The 21,336-nt window shown below is 50.7% G+C and overlaps 7 protein-coding genes across 7 annotated transcripts; 4 read left to right on the top strand and 3 right to left on the bottom strand.

Moving 5' to 3' along the window:
* Nucleotides 1-2,760: 2,760 nt before the first annotated feature.
* CCOS01_13437 (uncharacterized protein) lies at nucleotides 2,761-3,009 on the bottom strand (the record flags this gene model as incomplete). The annotated part of the gene is made up of 1 exon (XM_060461583.1): nucleotides 2,761-3,009. The coding sequence occupies one exon, from the start codon at nucleotides 3,007-3,009 to the stop codon at nucleotides 2,761-2,763; it is 249 nt and encodes an 82-aa protein (XP_060308011.1).
* Nucleotides 3,010-5,668: 2,659 nt separating this feature from the next.
* Nucleotides 5,669-6,478, top strand: CCOS01_13436 (uncharacterized protein; the record flags this gene model as incomplete). The annotated part of the gene is made up of 1 exon (XM_060461582.1): nucleotides 5,669-6,478. One exon carries the CDS (start codon nucleotides 5,669-5,671, stop codon nucleotides 6,476-6,478), a length of 810 nt encoding a protein of 269 aa, XP_060308010.1.
* A 704-nt stretch (nucleotides 6,479-7,182) lies between these two features.
* On the bottom strand, nucleotides 7,183-7,476 carry CCOS01_13435 (uncharacterized protein; the record flags this gene model as incomplete). The annotated part of the gene is made up of 1 exon (XM_060461581.1): nucleotides 7,183-7,476. A coding segment is annotated over one exon (294 nt), but the record flags the coding sequence as incomplete, so codon positions are not given.
* Nucleotides 7,477-7,691: 215 nt separating this feature from the next.
* CCOS01_13434 (U-box domain-containing protein) lies at nucleotides 7,692-8,672 on the top strand (the record flags this gene model as incomplete). Its single annotated transcript, XM_060461580.1, has 3 exons — nucleotides 7,692-7,780; nucleotides 7,899-8,448; nucleotides 8,499-8,672. 3 exons carry the CDS (start codon nucleotides 7,692-7,694, stop codon nucleotides 8,670-8,672), a joined length of 813 nt encoding a protein of 270 aa, XP_060308008.1.
* A 1,368-nt stretch (nucleotides 8,673-10,040) lies between these two features.
* Nucleotides 10,041-10,692, top strand: CCOS01_13433 (uncharacterized protein; the record flags this gene model as incomplete). Its single annotated transcript, XM_060461579.1, has 2 exons — nucleotides 10,041-10,382; nucleotides 10,441-10,692. 2 exons carry the CDS (start codon nucleotides 10,041-10,043, stop codon nucleotides 10,690-10,692), a joined length of 594 nt encoding a protein of 197 aa, XP_060308007.1.
* Nucleotides 10,693-11,231: 539 nt separating this feature from the next.
* On the bottom strand, nucleotides 11,232-13,531 carry CCOS01_13432 (GMC oxidoreductase; the record flags this gene model as incomplete). Its single annotated transcript, XM_060461578.1, has 8 exons — nucleotides 11,232-11,264; nucleotides 11,335-12,089; nucleotides 12,145-12,358; nucleotides 12,416-12,663; nucleotides 12,727-12,853; nucleotides 12,929-13,190; nucleotides 13,247-13,280; nucleotides 13,339-13,531. The coding sequence occupies 8 exons, from the start codon at nucleotides 13,529-13,531 to the stop codon at nucleotides 11,232-11,234; spliced, it is 1,866 nt and encodes a 621-aa protein (XP_060308006.1).
* Nucleotides 13,532-20,056: 6,525 nt separating this feature from the next.
* CCOS01_13431 (D-isomer specific 2-hydroxyacid dehydrogenase) lies at nucleotides 20,057-21,198 on the top strand (the record flags this gene model as incomplete). The annotated part of the gene is made up of 2 exons (XM_060461577.1): nucleotides 20,057-20,363; nucleotides 20,468-21,198. The coding sequence occupies 2 exons, from the start codon at nucleotides 20,057-20,059 to the stop codon at nucleotides 21,196-21,198; spliced, it is 1,038 nt and encodes a 345-aa protein (XP_060308005.1).
* Nucleotides 21,199-21,336: the final 138 nt, after the last annotated feature.

Genomic DNA, 21,336 nt, shown 5'->3' with positions numbered 1-21,336 from the left:
CCGGCGCGCCATAGGTCCATTTAGAGACTTGGTTACAGAGTGTCGAGACTTTTCCCCTCGGGTCCTGTCCCGGCGTGAGGGGAAGAGAGTTACGTATCCACATGTACCGACCAACGCCGACCTTGTGGGGTCTCGGCTTGGAAAAGTCGGGGCAGGAATGAAGACCTCCTCGAGGGCCGGCGTTTCCTTCGTCCACTCACATCCGCCGCTTATCTTATCTTATCCGAGGTCAATCATCTTCACCTCTTTCCATCCGTCAGTCATTTCTCTCAGTCCTCGGGTCTGTCTGCATCCCCAATCTTCTTCTATCCGAAATATGCCGTGACATATCCGTACGAAGTACTTAGTTGACTGGACAAACTTGGCGTCTTGGTCGTCTTAGGTAGCATCACCCCGGATCTAGGTACCTATGGGAAGCTTGCTTCTCGAAAGCATCCGGCGCTATCTGTCACTCGAAAGCCTGATTCCTTTCCCTCCAAAACCGTTAGTTTTTCTTGTCGAAAAGCTTTCCCCACACAAATCACAAACCATGAACTTAGATGCTTCGGTGCCTGCTCCTTGCTGTTTGTACATGATCTGATAATTCAAAGCCCGTTTGATTCAGACCCCGTCCTATTCGCTGGGGCCTGGGTAAGGCTCATCAGCGTCACGCAGATCTGGAACCGAAACGCCAGGAGAGACGCAGACTACGCAGCGGCACAGCTGCGCAGGATTTCCACGTGCAGCCACATTTCTGTACTTCGCGCCTGGTCTCCTTGGTTGGCACACATTGGTACTCGGTTAATCGGGTGCCCCTTAGGAACCCGTTCGCTCGCCCCGAGATAGCTCAGCTTGTCAACATGAATGACAGATCGCTTGCGGCGCGCTATGTTTGCTCCGGGAATCCTTGACGCTGCTACCTAGTCTTGGACGGTGCGCTGCCTCTCACCTTGAGGTCCTTATAACGTATCCGTAGTCGGCACACCTGCAAAGCCTTTCTCCTACCGCAGCGCCTGGTGTAACCTCGTTTGCCAAGCGTCACGAGGCGTACTACCCCCGCTATCCTTGGCCTCTTGGGTCAAGTTTTGGTACGGAATATCAGGTACTGTAGCATCAAGGCGACGTCAGAGTGAAGATGCACTCTCTTGTTCGCAGCAACAGAAGCAAAACTGTAACCTTACAACCAAAAGAGGCCCGTCGCCTTGGGAGGAGGGTTTCATTGGTCTTCTCATCTGAAGTCGCCGACCTGTTGTAACACCCACCTACTCTGACCTTGTCGGTCTCGACTTTACCCCTCGATTCAGCTTCAGCTTGCAGCCGTTCGTCGCCTATTTTCCATATTCAGACCCATTCCATCTCAGGCGGCGGTTGGTCCCGATGTCAGCAAACAGAATCCTTATTGTGAGCACGATCGTACGACCGTCCCCCATCTTGCACTTCCTTTGCCATCCTTCCCGTGATACCAAGCCCGACGGGTTCCCGTCCAACCCCTCTCTTGACCGAGTCAGCGCCGGCCTACTGGGAGTTCCCCTCTTGGAGCGTCTCGTCCGGTGTCTCTCCAGGTTTCTTTCGAACCCATCTTATCTAGCGATATCCGTCTTCAAATGCTTTGGAAACTTGCGGGGTTTTGCGGGGTTGTTCAGGCGGGATGCAAGCCACACACTAAGCCACCTCCCGGCACTTTAAAATACGTGACAACACCTCAAAGATCTACGGCTGGTGGCATGGCAAACAAGATACCGGAAGAAGACCTAGTCTAGAGAAACGATTCATTCGCACAGCTTGAGGCTACTCTCCATAAATCAAGTCAACACCAGAAAGAGCGCCTGAAGAATGGTGTAGATGTCAGAGGTTTCAACTCTCGGGGGTTCTGACCCCAGCCAATGACTACATGCCAACCTCGCAAGACGATAACCCATCAAGGAATTGAGGAACAATGACAGTACATCCATTCTCAGCTGTTCTCTGAGTTTATTCGCTCTGTTTTCAATTTCGTTTCTCTCTTGTTCGAAATTCTCTAGGAATAAAGGATGTAATAGAATCGAATGGGAGAAAAAATATGGAATCAATTGTTCCCAATCAACTAACTTTTGCCGTTTCGTGATACCTATCTTGATTTGATACACAACAAAAGGAATAGTTTCAGACATAGTGAACATCTCAGAGCTCCTGAATATGACTTCTCGCCCAGGTTCGGCAAAATCCTAGGTACATGTTACCTCGCTTGAAGGCAAAGTCAATTTATCAAGACACTAGGTAATATGAAATTGGGAAGGGATTTGTTAGACAACTCCACTAATTCAGAGACACAAAGAAGAAGCGTTGGCGTGTTGAGTCCTTGGCATATCAGGAGCGGCAAGATACCTTCAAAAGAGAAATTATGGCATGTAGTTCTCATAGTCGTACTGGTGGATGTCAAATCGACTGAGCCTACTTCAGTACTCATATGGTCACATTGTCCTTCATGCATAGCACGTAGAACGATCAGGATACTATTTCACTTTTAATACTCCCAATGATCTTGGTTTTCGAACCACATTCACCCACACATGTTCACTGTGTTTGAGGAAGAAGAAGCAAATACTGGCAGGTAATTCGATGAGCATTGAGAGTCGTAGTCTACCCAAGTAAGGACTATCTATCCTTCGTATTGCCACTCTCTGTCAAACCTCCCCATTTTCTCGCCAATCGTTGGCTTATCCCTTAGCCATCAAAGCTGTGCCAAATTCGTCCCCAAGGCATAGCCCGGCACTACCTGTTGTGTAACTCGGTATATGAAACTTAGCAGTTGCCGAGAAGCTTGAGCTGCCAGCCAGCGGGGTGGGTCTGAGTGCTGATGAAGCCAAGGCCGCAGCTGGAGGTGGCGGTGATGAAGTAGTTGCCGCCGTTGTAGCGGACGGAGCCCTGGCCACCCTTGGGGATGCAGGCGGTGCCGATCTGAAAGTTGTTGGCGTCGAGGACTTGGACGCTGCAGTTGGCAAAGACGGCGGCGGCCTGGGCGGCGACGGCGATGATGGCGGAGGTCTTCATTTCTGTGCTCGAGTTAGTTCTTGGGGCTTTTGGATGATGAGAGGAAGCCGCTTACTGATGGTTTGGATGGGGTTCCTTGATTGGAGAATTGGTGTTGAGTTGTTGAAGGTTGTTTGGATTGTGAGATGAGAGGATGATGTGTTGATGTCTGAAACTTCTCGACTGAGGATGGAAAGAGTCCGTCTTTATAGATTTCACAAAGGCAGCGTGAGGCTCAGTCTGACTCTCCACGACAGTACGAGATCAGTATCCAGACACACTTCATGGAGCACCAGAGAGTAGGCCTCCGCAACAATGACTCGTGTTCTTGCTAGATTCAGTCGTTCCGATAATGAGGTTTGAAAGCGCCCCCTCACGACCTTGACACCTCGAACGGAATGTCGGCCTCGTCAACTGCCTGATGGAACTTGAGATGCCGCCAAGACGCAGCCACTGGCCAACATGATCACATCCAGACTATCGTACGACTTGATCAGTAAATTCTCGCTCAAATTGATGGGATACATCGTGAAGGGTGGTATATCAGACAGTCAGAAATGCTCCATCGCCTTAGGAGAATGACAAAGACCAAAAGGTCTTTGACCCTTGGTGGAGATGAAGTATGTCTACACACGCCATCAAACAGTAGGAAACGAGAGAAAACTCCTTGTCAAAGTGATGTATCAACTCTTTCGATGCAGGGTCGAGATATCCCATCGGCTATAATCACGGATGTGGGACCCGGGCGGGACGGCCCTATGGCCATGCAGCTGTCAATAACCCGGTGGGCTACTAAGGAGATTTTGACAGGTGGGAGATTCCATCGAAGGCTAGCATAAGGCGTTTATCCCACAGGATGCAGGGACTCGATCTCGTAAGTAATATCTAGGGGTCCAACTCTAAAAAGTCAAGACATGGACTTACTCGGGGACTAGGTTCTTTTGGGCCGTGACAGCTCAGCGCTATGACAGATCACATCAACTGAACCAGGAATCTCCGAGAATGACTTACCGTGACTCTGAAGCCTTGATTGAGCTGTTGGGGGTGGCGGAGCTGAGACGGGCTTCAACTTCGGCGTGTCGTAATGGTGCCCATGGGACAATGCTGTCAATTGCAAGATAATTCCACACTTCGGTCCGGAGCGGTCCGAGGCCGGGGAGCCAAGCACTTTGGGCAGAATGAATTCCCAAGAAGAGCGGTCATCTTGCTGAACCGTGAACTGATAAACGGGAGGAGAGATACCCTGGGTGGCTTCACCAAGACAAGAGCCCACTCAAGCATCCAGTCCGTGATATGGCAGATGGCAGCTCTGGGATTGTCGGTCTACATAACTCCTGCGTGGGAAGATTAGCAGAACACAACAAGATAATGGCGTGTCAGGCAACTCATCTTGGTGTTACACAGTGTTATTGACTGATGGACCAAGAGGTATAACCCATTAAGTTAAGCTCCATGTACTTGACCAAATTCTCTAGTGTTGGAAAATCTATAAGTAGCAGAAAACCTTTCTAGAAAGAGGGCTTATCAAAGCTACCGTACCTTCAGTAGTTAAACAAGAGTTTAAAGAGCAATGTAATAAGACAGAAAAATGTGACATGATAGACTGAAGTATCAGCCAAGTTCTTAAACGAACACGGACTTGCCTATCTCTGCTTCTTATCGATGCAGAATCATCTAAAAAGTTCAAGATTACCTGAGTGAATTTGACTCCTAAAGATGAAAGATTGAGATCTTGATTCTTCTTTTTATTTTCCAGAGTTTTCCATCTCCTTTCCCGTCGCAAAAGGGAGCCTTTCGATAATGACAACTAAAAAAGACAACTTTGGTTCGATGCCTAATGCCACAGGCAGCCTTGGAGTGAGGCACTGAGGGAGTGACGTGAGGCTTGTGAGGCTACACCGAGACAACAGAGATGTGTCCTTAGGGTTGCACACTGATCTCACGGGCACATCCCTCTGGATCGTGGCAAACAACCCAATTGGTCTGCCTTGCACAAGTCTCACTTTACAACTGCTATAAGTAGGATTGGCCATCCAGGAGGGTGTGTCAGCTGCACCTCTTCAAATCCTCCCTTGAGCTCCATGGTAAGGCTCTCAAGCTACAATTTGGCTTCCCTCCCAAGCATTCATAAAAGCTTCGCTGACTGGTTTTTGAATAGAAAACTAAACATCTACAATCCAGAACCGACAAATTGTGAAACTTGCTTCTGAGCACTCCCAACACAATGGGTATCGCAACGCCAGGTAGACTGGCCATCTTGGCTATATTTCTCACCTTTCAGATCGTTTATCTAGGCATCGAATCTTCCTTCCATTTCTTCTTTCACAAAAAGATGACCCGTCAATCGCTTGTACTCTTCCAGTACTTGATCGCACCCATATCTGTCGGCATTTTTGGGATAATTACTATTCCAATTATTTTCGATCTCGAAAAGGGCTTTGGAAAAGACACCTTTACAAAACCGACTTGCCGAGCTGAGATTGATGCCGATATAGGAGGATATGGCATCCGCATAGCTGTCTGGGCACAAGAATTCGTCATCTTCTTCATTGCCTTGGCTGGCACATTCCACTCAAAGGTCACTGGTGCAAAGGAAATCGGCGCTGGCCTTATCATCACACACTTCTCGTTGGCTATTGCTGTACTTGTTCAATTAATCCAAAGTGAGAAAAAGCGCAGCATGCTCACCCCGGCGAGTGCAATCCTAGGTGCCATGATTCTTGACTCGCAGAACATGGCTCTTTCGATCATCCTCATCAACAAACAGACTCTCGCATCTAGGTGGCAAGTCGGCATAGTGATCTTCTGCCAGGCCATGAGCATGGTGCTCATACCCATATTAGTTCGAGGATTCCTCGGTACACTATCCGATACGCACCTAACTCCGGATGACAACTGCGGATTTATCCAAGTGTTTTGGTGGGGAAAGCTACAGAACTTCTCCTACAAAGAAGACCCGTCAATCGATTTCAAGAGAGACGAACCAAGCGTGTTCTGGTTATACTACACATTCAGATGTGTTGTCTACATTCAGAGCAGCTTTCATGCTCTCATGAATACACAGATCTTTCACAAAGCCGAGAAGAACCCAAGGGACACTCTCAAGGGCATAACGCACCCATCTTTGGGCGAAGACCACAACGAGGTCTCGACTTGGCGAGGCAGACTTCGAGCTTGGCTTGGAGCACACTCGCAGGACATGAAATTTGCCCTATACCCAACAACGGTATCGCTCATGTACATCGTTTACGGACTCTTCATGGTTGCTGCAATGGCCGCAGCGGAGATATCGACCGGAGACAAAAAAGGCGTATTCAAACTAGAAGGCGATCGAGCACTATCTGTTGGCCAGATCGTAGCGATTGTTGTCGCTGCTATAACAATTGCCCGTGGACTGTGGCTGTTCTTCATGTTGTTCATGGAGGATGGAGAGATTCGGAACATTAAAAAAGGATTCAGATGGCCACTACACCTCCAGTTTAAGAACTGAGAGCATCTGGGGACGTGTTTGTGAGATCAGGATCAGCCGCTTGAAGTCTGAAGGACCATAGCATCGGTGGAGAGGGATAATTGCTACAAAGGGCCTAATGGTAATATTAATGGAAGATGACGAGACGCTCTTTCTTGTTGCTCGGCTAGAAATGGCTGACTAGGGGCTTGATTTGTTGCGGCATAGTTTCCATATGCCCACTTCGTGGGCTGTCCGTGCTTTCATAAAAGACTCAGCCATAATAGCGAATAGCAGGAGCAGGGCCGATTTGTAGTTGACGAGAAATTGCGCGTAAAATGTGGGGGGCTTGGTCGTGTGAACTGTGTTGTGTGTCAATCGAAGAAAAAGGGCTACTGCCGTTACTGTCGGAGGAGTAGTCGAGAATTGCACTTAGGTATCGATAGTAGGTAAGGTACGGAGAAGATCCCGTAAGGATAAGGCACTTGAACTTGAAGATCTCCGTGCCGATGTATGGGAGGGCCCACTTCCGGCCGAGTTCGCGGGCCCGAGTGACACTTGCAGGCTGTTGAGCCACATCACGTGGTCGGACGAGCATCGGCCGAGGCTCAGCCACCCATTTCTAAGCGGAAGATTCGAGAAGGTAATGACAGCCGCAAGTCCCGGGCGAAGGTGGGGTCGGCGGAGAAAGCGACCCTTGGAATCCACGTCCAACCCATCGGCGCGGGTTGGCGGGGGTCCCGCGTTCAACGTCCACTGGAGTGGTGACAGCAGCGACCAAGTACTGCAGCAGCAGCAGCAACGTCGGAGGGTACTGAATCTTCGACTGGCACACCATATTGACGCCCCGAGGCTGAGCTGCAGCAGCCGGTGTGCCCAACGGCTTCTCCTCCACACCATTCACCGAGCCGGATACCTGTCTCCTCATCACCGAACCAATTTCCCTGACTGCAGTCCGTACGCCTCAGTACGCATTGAAGGTCACCCTCCTTGGCTTCTGCGCAGCCTTCTGTCTCGGTGTTCTGAGCCTCGACAGACAACTCTTGGGCTGATTTCTACTTGAACGGCGAGACTCGCTAAGGTTGCACCGTTGCATTCGGCGTCTACTTTGCATCTTTATAATACGACTGAATACCTGTTCTTCCAGCCCGCCGCTGAACCGTCTCCTCCGCTTACTAGTTCCAATCCTTCAATATTGGACTGGGACTGTACCCTCCGAACCACAACTACACATTGCAAAGGGAACGACAGCATAATGTCGAGGTCAATACAGCTCAAGGAAGAAGGCAATCGCCACTTCCAGCAGGGCGACTATGCTGGCGCGGAGGCCCTGTATTCCAAGGCGTAAGCTTCACCTAAACGAATCCAGAGCCAGCCCCAGCCTGATCCACCTGCTATGTATTCCAGACAGCTAGACATGGCAATCATATCGACTGAGAAGCTAATTCTTGGCCTATTATAGCATCATTGCCGACCCGAAGAACCCCGCTCTATACACCAACCGCGCAATGGCACGCCTCAAGCTCGAGATATGGGATTCGGTTGTGTCCGACTGTGAATCGTGTCTCGGACTTACAACCGACAACCTCAAGGCCCACTACTACCTCTCCCAAGCCCAGCTCGCCCTCAAGGACTACGATTCGGCCCTCACGAATGCACAAAAGGCCCACCAGCTTTGCGTACAGACCGGCGATAAGTCACTGGCGGCCATCACCGCTCAAGTGTTGCGCGCGAAGAAGGATAGATGGGATTGGATGGAGAAGCGGCGAACACGGGAAGCACGACACCTCGAAAACGAAGTCATTGAGCTGATGGAGAAAGAACGTGAACAAGCCCTTACGAACGCAATGGACGACGGGGAAAAGAGAGAGATTGAGGCTGAATGGGAGCAAAAGATCGAGATACTGAGAAGCACCTTTGAGAAGAGTCGCTCTGCCGAGGAGAAGAGACGTGAGGTTCCGGAGTGGGCCATCGATGACATCAGCTTCGGCATTATGGTCGATCCTGTACTGGTGAGTCAGTCTACTTGCTGCTTGCTTGCTGCCTACTAACACGATCACAGACGAAGACTGGAAAGTCTTATGAGAGGGCATCAATCATGGAACATCTCCGTCGTCACCCCAGCGATCCCCTCACACGCGAGCCCCTACTGCCATCCGAGTTGAGGCCTAATCTTGGCCTGAGACAAGCCTGTGAAGAGTTCCTCGAGGAGAATGGCTGGGCGGTGGACTGGTAGTCTCGCGGAGTTGAGCTTGCAAATATGTTGGCGGCACCCTCTGATTTCAATCAATTGCATAGCACGGCGTTCATGGTCTCGTTGGGCGCGAAGAATACCGAGTTGAATACGACTTCGCAATCGCTACTCAGCGACTATAGACCTCGGGGAAGCTTATCTCAGGAGCTCCATCAATACATACACAACCCCAGTCCCAAAGTCTAGGAGGGAACAAGAATGCAACCTGGCTTCGATGCTGTGATCATTTGTAGATAGACTAGCATTAACGCATCACAGCACTTGAAAGCAGTTTCTGACGGAGCTCTGGCTGCTAGGATGTTGATGGTATTCCTCTTACGGGCCACTCAGCCCTGAAAGCTGCAACAGACACGACTAGCATGAAATCTTTGGACTAGCCTTGAATCGCGTCAAGGTTAAGAGTATTTCTCCCTAGCCTCGTCCGTCACTACAACCAGTCAACGCCAATCTAGCTGCGTTGATTGACTGCTACATGCATTCAAGGCTTGAATTGAAAGCCCCTCTGTGAAAGTTACTCACTCTTTAGGTTTGACGAGACAATAATCCCGCTCTCAAGGTTGGACTTCTGTCGTGTAAAACGCCTGTACTGGGGGTGATGCAGCGGTCAAGTTACATTCCTCCACATCAATCAAGCTCGTAGGCCGTTATTACGAAAAGCAAGATATCCCGATATAGAGGTAGGCATGTGAGAGCATGGCGCTGGATCAGCACGCCCGTTTTGCCAATTGTGTGAATCATCGTGAGGCTTCCGGGTCGAACACGGGTGTGTTCTTGGGGAGGGGGGAGAGAAGTATTTCATGGGGCGCTACAGATGCGATGTCTATCTTCTCGACCACAGCCAGCCTTCTCTTTTGGTTGACTCCACAGACCCTTCTTTTTCTCTATCTTGTCTCATAGTGCTAGAGTAGAATTGGATGGAGTCAACATCTTGAAAACAGAAGTTTGCCCAGACTGAGCGAGACTCTGGCTTCTTCTGACCTCGCTCATCCAATTAGAGCACCAAAAGACTGGCCGTCTCGGTTTGGCATCAGGCGATGCAGTCTTCCGCCCACGGCCTGTTGCCGTCCAATAAGATACACATGTGACAATAGCCACCTGACCTTTCCTGCGTATCTCCTGGGTTACGGAAGTAGCCTAAGCCGCCAAGGTTGGGAGACAATCACACCAGGCTGCGCGGGTACTTTTTCCGCCCAACATGTTCTTGAAATCTGTTTTCGAAACCACATTGATCTAGACCAGACTAGAACATTGATACGTACCGCGACTGCTACTTCGATTTGAGATTGTAGCCAGCCAACTAGCGATAACTTGCTTCACCACATTGAAACAGAGTCTTTGTTTGTGTCAGCCATGCCACCTCTACACATAATCCCGACATCTAATCGATTTGGCGTTTTATCCAAGAACGAGCATCGCACAACGCAACCGACAACATTGTCTCAATCCGTGAGCCAACATGATACTGCTATGGTTACCAGCACAAACGTACACGAGGGCAATGATCATAATTCGGAGTGGGTGAAAGTCGAGAACAAGCTGAAAAATGACTTGAATCCTGAATATGTAGGATGCATCTTGAAGCCCCCCGAAGCATTGCCCAAGGGATTCATTGATGGCCTACCCCAGCGAGCCTATAGCCATTTGTTCGTCATCAGCGAAGTTTCAGGCACTGGAGATCTTAAGATATGCATGGTAGGTCGAACCCGGCCAAGTGAGGACACAGGACTTACACTAAGTTCCATGGCCTGAGATCACCTCAAATCGTAAGGCCAAACAGAAGAAAATGCGAATCAGAGGGAGCGAGGAAGAACGCCGCGAGTCTGCGGAAGAGCTTGTGATCGAAGGCACTTGTCCTCTTCAGCTCAGGTCTTGGCTCAAAGTTGAAGAACGATATGGAATAAGCGCTTTGAGGTGGGCTAATTGCGCCGAAGATCTTCTCGTAGCGGGTTGCCGATTGTCTGTCAAGTCGATAAAGAAAGTCAGGCGGGCCGATATCAACTAACATGCTCCTGCTCAAGGAGTCAATGAACTGGATTTAATCGTTCTGGTTGATTAAAGTATAGAATATGCTTCCATCGTTCTTGCCTGACCCAAAATCCATCGTCTAAGCTTGCTCAGAACTACATGGCTATCTTGATTCTTAGCTACACTTGAAGCCTATTCAGTTTGTTAAATACAGCGCTTTAATGTCGGCCATCATTGCAGGAGGTGCACCACAAATCAAGCTACGTAGATATTTGTTGAATTTGAGCTCATCTTCTCGTAATGAAATCATGTCATCGTAAAAGAGATCTACATGTTGTTTCAATGTCATTGGATAGTGCGAGGTGAGACACACAAGCCAGATTCATGACTTGAGAGGAGGAACAACAAGTTCGCTCAAGAGAATCACCTCGAGGCTGGTTCATAAAACCCGTGGTTTTGTATCGACATAAAAGAGCTAAATCTTGCTAAATGCTATTTTGCGTTGCATGTACATGGGCCGGGTTAAACTGAATTCCGCCCCCTGAAAATAAGCGTGCTTCATGATCGTCATTCCCTCTATGCAGTCTTGCCCTTGATGATGTCGGCAGCCTAAAATCAGCATTGTTAGCGAATGACCTCAGGTACGGCTAAGCGCTTAGTGACGTTGCGTAAAGCTTACCTTCTCAGCAACAGCATAGACTGTAGTCATAATGTGAGTGGCAGGAACAAGAGGCATGATGCTGGCGTCAACAACGCGGAGTCCGCTGATGCCATAGACCTTCAGGCTGGCATCAACGACACCGCCCTCCTCTCTTGCGCCCAACTTGCAGGTACCAACGGGATGGAACAAAGTACCACTCTGTTGGCGAACGAAGTCGGTGATGGCAGCGTCAGTGGTAACGTTAGCGCCAGGAACGACCTCGAAGGGCTGAAGGGGCTTGACGGCTTCGGTGCCGGCGATGGTGCGAGCGAACTTGACACCCTCGACCAAGAAAGAAACATCGAGGGGGTTCTTCAGGAACGCGGAGTCGGCGGTGGGAGCATCGAAAGTGCTGGAGGAAGCAGCCTTGAGGGAGCCACGGGAGTAGGGGTGCTGAAGACCGAGAACAACAACACCATCGGCCCAAATCAACTCGAGGAGTGCAGAGTCGGTGGCGGTGAGACGTTCGTTGAGGACCTTCTGTTGTGCCTGGTATCCCTTGACCACCTCAGCGGGGGCGCCTGAAGGCAAGAAAGTGGTTCCATCCTGGGCGGACGCCTCGGAGCTGAGGGTATCAACAGCCTTGGAGTATGTCGAGAGCGGGAGGAAAGTGAGGAAGTCGCCGGTGGGAGAGCTGAGAGGGCCGTTCTTCTGGCTGTCGTACTGGGCTCTAGCTTCGGCGGCGAAGGTGGCGTTGCTTTGGAGCAGAGAGCCGACGGGCAGAGTGGTGTTAACTAGGTTTTTCAAGTCAGCTGGCGTCAGGACAATCTCAGATTAAATTTTTCCTACTGGTGTTGACAACAGTCAGCATCACGTGGTCGTGGAGGTTCTGGCCAACGGCGGGGAGATCGACAACAGTAGGGACGTTGATGCTGGTGTGCAGAGCCGGGTCGCCAATGCCGGAAACCTGAAGAATCTGGGGCGAGTGCAGAGCTCCAGCAGCCAGGATGACTTCCTTGGCAGCGGTGGCAGTCTGCGCCTGAGCGCCCTTGCTGGCGGCAAACTGAACATAGCATTAGCTGGATGATTCCATTTGAAAGGCTGAGCAGCCTTGACTCACCTCAACGCCCGTAGCCTTAACGGCATCCCCTGACCCACTGGTGACAACCTTGGTAACCTGGCGTCCGGTGAGAAGGTGGAGGTTCTTGCGTCCAGTGAAGTTATCGTAGTAAGCCTCTCTGGCGGAGGAACGAGTGGAGGAAGTCGGGTCCTGGTTGTGAGGGCAGAAGTAACCTCCAATCGGGCTACCGTTGGCCTGGTCCTTCGCAACGGTGATCCCAAGCTCCTTAACAGCGTCGATCATGAACTCTATTTAGGAGGTTAGATCGTGTCCCTAGGCATTACGATGGTTTTGAGCAGGAGAGACGCAACTAGTTGTAGGCCAGAAGAAAGGCGAGTAGGTGACCTGCATCAGCCCATCGGTGCCGTGAGCAGCATCATCAACCTGGACGCCCCACTCAGAGACGATGTCGGCCTTCGGGGGTGTGAACTTCTCGTTCTGTAGGGTGAAATAGAGTTAGATTACCGACACGATTTACCTTCACGATTTCCACTAGGGGACACAAGCACTTACCTTCTTGAAATAAGGAAGCAAAGAATCCCAGTTCCATCCCGTGGCTCCGAGGCTTTCCCAACGATCGTAATCAGACTTTGAGCCCCGGTCGAATACCATGCGGTTAAGCTTAGTTGAACCTCCAACAACTCTTCCCTGGGGAATCGAGACAGACCGGCCTCCAAGGGCGTCGTTTGCGGCGTAGGTCGTGTTCCAGTCGTACTTGGTTCCAACGGCGCCGCCAGCCAATCCAGGGATCTTAACATAATCCTCGCCCGCGTCACTAGAAGTCATACGTCAGAACACGAAAACCTTGTTAGTCCATTTGGGCAATCTCACAGATCACCAGCCTCGATAACAAGAACAGTTACGGCTATACCAAGTCAGTTTTTGATTCGTTGCTTGACGCTTTCCAACGTTCTGCCACTTACCAGGGTCTTCCGAAAGGCGGTTAGCAACAGTAAGTCCACTGGCACCGGCGCCAACAACGATGTAGTCGTAGCTCGGCAGCAAATTTGTGTCGTTCTGTCGCTTGAGACAGACTGAAGGAGAGGACGGACGAGCAAGCGCTCCGAGGAGCGGCATTGCTGCCACAGCCACAGCCATCTTCACGACGTACGCCATGGTGACTAGTGTCTGAGTGGGACTTTAAGAGCAAAGGAACGAGTGTTTGTGCGTATGTACAAAGGTATAACGAGTGAGTAGAGACGCAAGATGTTGCAGAATTGTATCTCGACTCGGGACGACCCGATATATGATTTAACTTGCCCCTAAAGATGGGACTACTTCGTCTGATAACGACCCTCCAAGACTTCGAATTTGCCTGCTATTGATGCTGCCGGTCTTACCTGCCGATTGTGAACTCTCTTCCCCACAACGGTCAGGGGAAACAAGGCAGCCGAGAGACAAGCGCTGCTCGCGTTAAACGACGACATATTGGCCCAGACCGAGTAACACCTACGGATCCGTACTTGCTCCAGTAGAATGGACAAAAGAAAGACAAGGGGTTACGGGAAGAGCATCAGGGGAAAGGAGGGGGGCAAGGGCAGGGTCGGATAAATGCACACAACATCCCTGGCTCTATCTGAGCTGTCTTGGGTGGCGCAATATCTGCAGCGTGTTAGCGATTGCTTGCTCAGCAACAACAGCTGTAACTGCCACACGTGGTTGACAGGCCAAGTGGAGTAGAACCGGTTTCTGGGACAGGTCATCCGGAGATTGCAGCTAGGAAGCGGTTGCGAGAAATGTGCCGATGCATGGTTACTGAATCATTTAAGGTTCATACTGGTCGAAACGTCGAACAGAAGCGTCGATTTGGCCCCGCGCGGTAGCTCGTCTAGTCACGCTGACCAACATTCTCAGCTGAGCTCAAAGGCGACGATACAGTCTTTTAGGGTTGATTGAGCCAAGAGGCTGTAAAGTGACCCTCGGTTGTCTCGTAAGGTCTTGATGTACGCTGCAGTAGCCCATGGCGATCGGGGATGATCGCCGGTATCCAGATTCGTCCCATCGCCGAATACAATCCCTAAAAAGGATGCGCGGCACCCCAGACAACCCTGGTTCCGCGATTCAGATGCAAGGAGCCCCAGTCTTGTGCATCCCAGCATCCCTCTCGATTCCGTCCCTCCTTTACACACGTCCCCAGAGTCGGCAGGGTGCCGGCGCGAGCGGCAAGAGACATTTTTCTTTCCCACTACTCTGTACTCCACAACTTGTAAGTCATTGTATTTACTAACCTGCCTCTTTGGTGTTTGACACTGCCTCACGGCCACCAGCGAATCTCAAATGCCGTCTGTTTCGATAGCACAGCTCCTAAGACATATCGCAAACTATTCGCAGTTAAACTTGCCGTGTTCAAGTCATGTGTGTATTCTTAGTAGATGAGTGGCATCTATTGAGGCTTGGAAAAGGTGGGTGGCTTCTCGCTTAGGTTACCTTCTACGATTGGCGCGCCAGTGTCTGTAAGAAACCCGCTACATCGAATCTGTAGAGAAGGTCGAGGAGACAATAGGTACATGCGAGTCCCATTGAGGCGTGAGCACCATCGCGGATACACGACTGTCTGTTCGTCCAACGGCTGGTTAGTCTTCTTCTATCTTACCTAGTGAAATGGACGCATTTGAGACATGGCGCAGCACCGATCCGCTAACCCGATGGCGCTAGGGCATTGGTGCGCGTGTTCTCGCGATTCACAACGACTAGCTCACAACGCGGTTTACTGATCATCTTGTCTGTCTCGCCGCAAAATGACAGTCGGTGATTGACGCCACAAAACGGGTAGCACATGTGAAGTTGGCCACCCCCGCGATGTGGTCGATGGGATTATGCAACCTTCACTAGATCGTCTTACTGCATGCCACCCTCCCCTCGCACGTACGAATACAACTTCCTCTCAAGCCCTGTCATTTGCGTAGCTAGGGGTTACATCCACTTGGCCTAATACGGCGAGTCGTTGGCTTGGAATGTTCTAAGCGTCATTCGCAAGCTACTCTACAACGCCCCCAAAAAGCACTTTGAGCTTCCAACGGCACGTATGGGGGACTAAACTTTGTCGCTTGTGTTAGTTGCCACGTTTTGAGCCGAGGCATTAAAACGGCCCAGGCTTGCTTGTCGACCAATATTCAGCGCCGTCAAAGCCGACCTGACCTAACCTTCCATCTACTGCTGTCAAGTTTACGGCATACCACGACCGTTCAGGCCCATCTGTCCCACATTACACGGTAATTTGCAGGCTCGTCTCGTTGAGCAAACCAATCTCGTTGAGACTCGAATTTGACTTGATTACATAGACATATCAAGAGTGTTTTGCGATGAATCATAGGACAAGAGTTAGAAGATGCTTCAACTCTTCCAAATACATTCTAGACCTGCAGGTCGGGACGGTAAACTATAATGAAGGTTGTTTGACACATGGACTTTTCTAAGACTTTAGTTCGGTCTCTAAAAACCTCGTGATTAGAATTCGATTTCTCGATAGAAGTCTAGAAACAGTTTGGATGAACTTACGAGGCTCCAGTCACCAAGATGACTGACTTCCAAACGTGCGACTTGGTGCGAGTTTCACCTTTCACTCAAGCTGAGTCGGCGACCTGCCGACCTGACTGAAGCTGACGAGGGTGGTCAAAGCATCACTGCAAACAGGTTACTCGGGCAACTCAGTATCCAGTGTTCTGGCATGCATGACATGAAGATGCCTGTCAAGACTCGTTCACCTGAAGCCTCTAAACCCTAAATCAGGCGGCTAATGGAGTCGATAACTGGGGCAGTATCACAAATCAAGCCTATAAAAACAAGCGTGACATATGAGGCAACCCGAGAAGCTGGTTCAATCTATCGCATGCAAGGGACTATCATAGCTCGACCTTCTATGTCGCGGTCGCAAGCCAAGGCTCCCAAGAGACGCGGACGCGGACATTAGTTGCCTTGATTGAGGGTCTCCTGCAACATTCCCCTTTTTGCAGCGTGACCTCGCAGGAGCCGCAACTGCCGGATCGGCCGACACCGTTCTGGACGCAATCCCACTGGTTCGCCAAGGTCAAGTATTGATGGCTGATATATGGAGTACTCCGTACTGCCACAATCTGCTGTCAGGTTAGCAGAGGACTTGATGTCATTTGAAACTGGGGCTTGCAGGCTGTGGCCCGGTGGGTTCGGGATTTAATGTTGTCTCCATTTAACAGGCGCAATGGGGTCACGTAAGGAAAGTCTCCGCTTCGTTAATCAATGACATCTCTTGAGTCTTGAGTCTAGGTAAGTAGCAAAAAATGCTTTGCCGAGAATTATCTTGTTCAGGTCGTCCCAAAAGACAGGAAGCCACTGGCCAACTTCCTAGACAAAGGCATCAAGAAAGCCCTTTCTACAAAGAATAGGGGTATTCTGCGACAGACTTGGCCTGCGCAGCAAGGACATTGGATTGCGCAGCAGTTTGAGAGTTGCTCAGCACCCGCATGTTCTGCCCAGTTAGAAGCCCCTTCAAGTTTCCAACGTTGATTGAACAAGGGAGTACTGTTTCCTGCTAGTCATATTCAGGAAAGTCTTAGAACACACGAAGCCGTACAACTGTAATTCCATGATCCTAAGGAGTGACCTCAAATTCTAGGCCCTCGTAATAGTATCTTTCTCAGAGTTTGAATTATGGGACCTAAGCGCCGGAGCTCGGCCTACGAGCGGATGCCGCAGGTGGACCCGAAGCATTGCCGGTACCGCGGGGCTGCCGGGGCCCATCGGTTACACGTAGGTTCATAGACTTTCCCAAAAAGGAACTCGCCGTGATGTGTAAGTGATGTATAAGAGATAAAAGAGCAAAGGAGGGGGCATGGCTTTCAGCATTCAGCCCAACCTATGGACCTCATGAAAGCACAGCTTGCATGTGATTACTGATGTGGTGCGCCGCACTCTAGCGGCGTACTCTGGCTGGTCGAGAGGAGGTAAGGCTTGCCTCGGGCTTCGTCGGCTAGGTAGCTTGAAGCTATTCTTTTTCTTCTGCTGGTAAGCCTTCAAGATGATTCTTGTTACTTCCATCAGTTTGGGGCGGATGAACTAGCTTGAGTTGTCCCTCCACGCACCCAGATCCATTTGGCATATACTATCCCTCAGATATCTCTTACAGTCAGAAGAATACAGAGTTCTGGCCTAGCGCGATGCTGGTGTGTCTCATCGCGATATCATGTCGAAGGCGAGCCGCGCAATGGTCACAGAATCGGTAGCCATGATGCTCTCCGCAACTTAATTTCACCTAGCGACTGCAACGCTGATAGTCATGGCGCCCGGAAGCTTGATCGTCGGGATACGACTGCCGGCCTCTAAGGTCCAAAACCAGTGCCGACTTGAGAGTGTCACCAAGCCTGATTTCGGCCTGCGGGGGTGTCGCAATACCTATTGCTCAAGTTGGCTTTACTGAGGTAGGAGTATGCACGACCAAGGCTCGTGCGGGCGGCCATATTCACCTCTCCATCATTTTTAGTCGCCAGCACCAAACAGCATTTGCGCGGTGATCGGGAGGCTTGGGACCTTGGTCTAATAATCTTGAATGTCAGAGAGACTGAGGAAGACTTATTATTGCCGCAAGATGTATGAGGCTATCCTAAGTTGGCACTTTGGATGATGATAGTTCTGTTTCCGCTATACTAGCGCTGAGAGATCATTGAACGACAGATTTTACAGCTTTGAACATAGAAAGATGATCTGGCTAGAGGACACGGCAAAACAAAATGTTGACTAGGGTCCTCTTACGATTGATCTGTTCGTCGGTCTATGCCATCTTACTGCCTTAACCACTATGTGTACATCAAAGCGAGCAGGCAATGCTGATTCACCAAAGTTTAATAATGAATCGGGGGGTCTTTTACATGTTCGCAATTCCACCTCACGGCGTTTTGGAATTTGATAGGGTTTGCTATCTCAAGATCATCCCCTGGGAAAATTCCTAACCTACCTTGCTGGATATATGACGCTTGGGCAGGTACAGTAAGAGAGAGTAAGGTAAATATACCTGCCGGATCTCTTTTTGGCCGGGAGTATACACAGCCCAGCCAGCACCTTGCCGCAGCTGCGTCCCTCCTTCCACTGAGACGGCTGTCCATGTGACGTACCAATTCATGACTTACCACAGGTACTAGGTACTTGAGGGGTCTAATCTTCGTCCCTGTCACTAACACAGCAGCCAGGAGGGTGAGTGGTTAAATGAACAAATACCCCTATGAAGTCAGAGTCCTGGTTGACTGAGGGGCGCGCTGGTCAAGTGAATCAAGTCCGGGCAGGGTTGTGAATTATAAAGTAAGTGATCACCAGCCCTGGTTTCTATTCTTATTCTGTTGTACTTTTGATAATCCTCGTCTGAACCTGTACGTGAATTACGACGAGCTAACCTACTGTACCTTAGTATTGGCGGATATGATAAGTCATGCATGGGTATTTGTACTTGCCTAGCCACTGTCTACTGTGTTCCGCTCTCTTGATTGAATCCGTTCACGATCACAGTTCAGCGAAGAACTGGCAGTTATCGCATCTGGAACTCGCTTGTTCCGCCTTTTTGTCTTGAGGACGTCAGCCCACACCGAGATCAATGCCATTGCGACAAGGCCCGATGAACAGACTTACGAGGTTTTCGACCAAATACATTTGAAGGCTTGGGGCACTCCATCCTTCATATTTCGAGAAGATTGCAGCACAATGGTTGTCTAGGTGACCCAAACATATGCCCTGAGACTCTGCAAAATGGCCTCGATGCAAAACAAGAAAAATGGCAGGATCGATAATCATTTGAACCTGATCTTGGAGGCGGGCAGCAGGCTAACAGTTACTAGGATATCACACTTGACTAAAGTCCTCTTCCATTCTCCGACAGATCTCTGATACATTTATCTACAATCATGCCTTGTTCTCATTCAAGGTCATCGTGGCGATTCCCAATCTGTCAGTTGATCGGACTACTCGCCGGATGGAGTTCAATTACCACCAGGCTACCAGCGAACTTCCCACGATCTCTCAGCCTAGGCAAACGGAGGTTCGGAAAGTCAACACAGGCGGTGAACCCAGGCAGACCGTAGGCGATGGGGAGCATCCCACCATCCGTACCGAGTCCGAAGTCACGGTGGTCCTCGGCTTGGCGGGGTTCGGGGCTGTTGACCGTCCTTGGACCAACCGGCAAATGGAGCCACTGGGGACGTCACAGCTTGAAATTCCCCGCGGGTTATGGAGCCGTTGCGGGCTATTTGCGGGGGGCGGGGGAGAGCGTTAGCTCCAGAGCCTCCAGTAGCTCGACGCAGGCGTTGCAGGCCGTTCCACTTAGCGCCAGGGTTTACTGCCGGGAGTCGGGAGAGCTACCCCAAAGCTCTCCGAATATGGCAAATATCGCCGGCCCAAACCCAACAAAAACATGTTCAAACCCAATCGGGGCCTGCTGATTATGATGCAGAGCAACCAAAGCAAGACATTCCGAGCGCACGACTCGTCTGATTTATACATCACTGCGGAGAGCTCACCGAGCTCTAGAAAGCTCAATTCATTCAATTGACTGATCATCCCGCTCGACTGCTTCCTACAGTTCTCGTCTCTTCAACTCACGATTTCTCCCTTTCACTCGCGACAATACCAGGCTCAAACCAATAAACCACTAGCACAACAGAAGTACGGATACAAGCAGTCAATATGGGCAAGCCAATTGTTCTCCAGCTCGGCGACGACATCAAGTGGAACCATGACCTCTACAAGGAATTCACCTCAAAGTTCGACATCCGCCGGTCATACAGCATGCCGCGCGCCGAGTTCATCCAAGCACTAAAGGACAAGAAGTTTGGCGACTTCTTCGCCATCTACCGCCCCTTCTGGAACACGGGAGGCGAGATGGGCAACTGGGACAAGGAATTGATCTCGCTTCTGCCCTCTTCATGCAAGGTGTACGCCAGCGCCGGCGCCGGTTTTGACTGGGTTGACACAGAGACTCTCGCGAGCCGAGGTTGGTACCCCCACGACACCAGCGCCAAAAGAAGACCATGTCGAGGGTTCTTGACGCCTCAATTGAACCATGAGCCAGAAGCTGACCAGAGTTCTACTGCACAGGCATCATCTACTGCAACGCCGCCGCAGCATGCACAGAATCCGTCGCCGACGGCGCAATCTGGCTCATCCTCTCCACCTTCCGCCTCTTCTCCTGGTCCTCCGCCGCCGCCCGCTCAGGCGACCCAGACCAATTCGTCGACGCCAACAAGAACCTCGGCGCCGTCTCGCGCAACCCCAACGGCTTCAGCCTGGGCATCATCGGCTTCGGCAAGATTGGCCGCCGCATCGCCGAAAAGGCTCACAAGTCCTTTGACATGAAGATCCTCTACAACGACGTCGTCCGCATGCCCGCCGACCTCGAGAAGTCGTCGAACGCAACGTACATCAAAGACATGAACGAGCTGCTCGCCACGGCCGACTGCGTGTTGACGGCGACGCCTTTTGCGGGCAAGACGCTCCTGGACGCTGCTGCGATTGCCAAGATGAAGAAGGGCGCCAAGCTCATTAACATTGCGCGTGGAAAGCTCATTGAGGAGGAGCCGCTTGTTGCCGCGCTCAAGAGCGGACACCTCTCGGCTGTTGGCTTGGACGTGCACTACAATGAGCCTCATGTGAACAAGGAGCTAATCAAGATGAGGAACGTCGAGGTTCTGTCGCACAACGCCGGTGCTTCTCTGGATGCCCACATGGGTTTCGAGAGGCTTGGTATGGAGAACATTCTCTCCTTTGCGAGCACCGGCAAGGCCGTCACGCCTGTCAATGCCCATCTGATCAACAAGAGCCGTCTGTAACGAGGATACGAAATTATGAAAATGGGGCCTGGATTGTAGTATAACCACGGAAAACCAAGGAGTTACATATCGGATTAATTGAACAAACTGAAGTTCTGTTTCAAAGTCTTTGGCCCACGGCATCGTGCTTTTGCTCGG

The sequence above is a fragment of the Colletotrichum costaricense genome (genome assembly GCF_030867565.1).
Source record: "Colletotrichum costaricense strain IMI 309622 chromosome Unknown Scaffold_17.1, whole genome shotgun sequence".
NCBI classification, from domain to species: Eukaryota; Fungi; Ascomycota; class Sordariomycetes; order Glomerellales; family Glomerellaceae; genus Colletotrichum; species Colletotrichum costaricense.
Note: the sequence above shows the minus strand (reverse complement) of the source record. Positions and strands in the feature narration are given on the sequence as shown.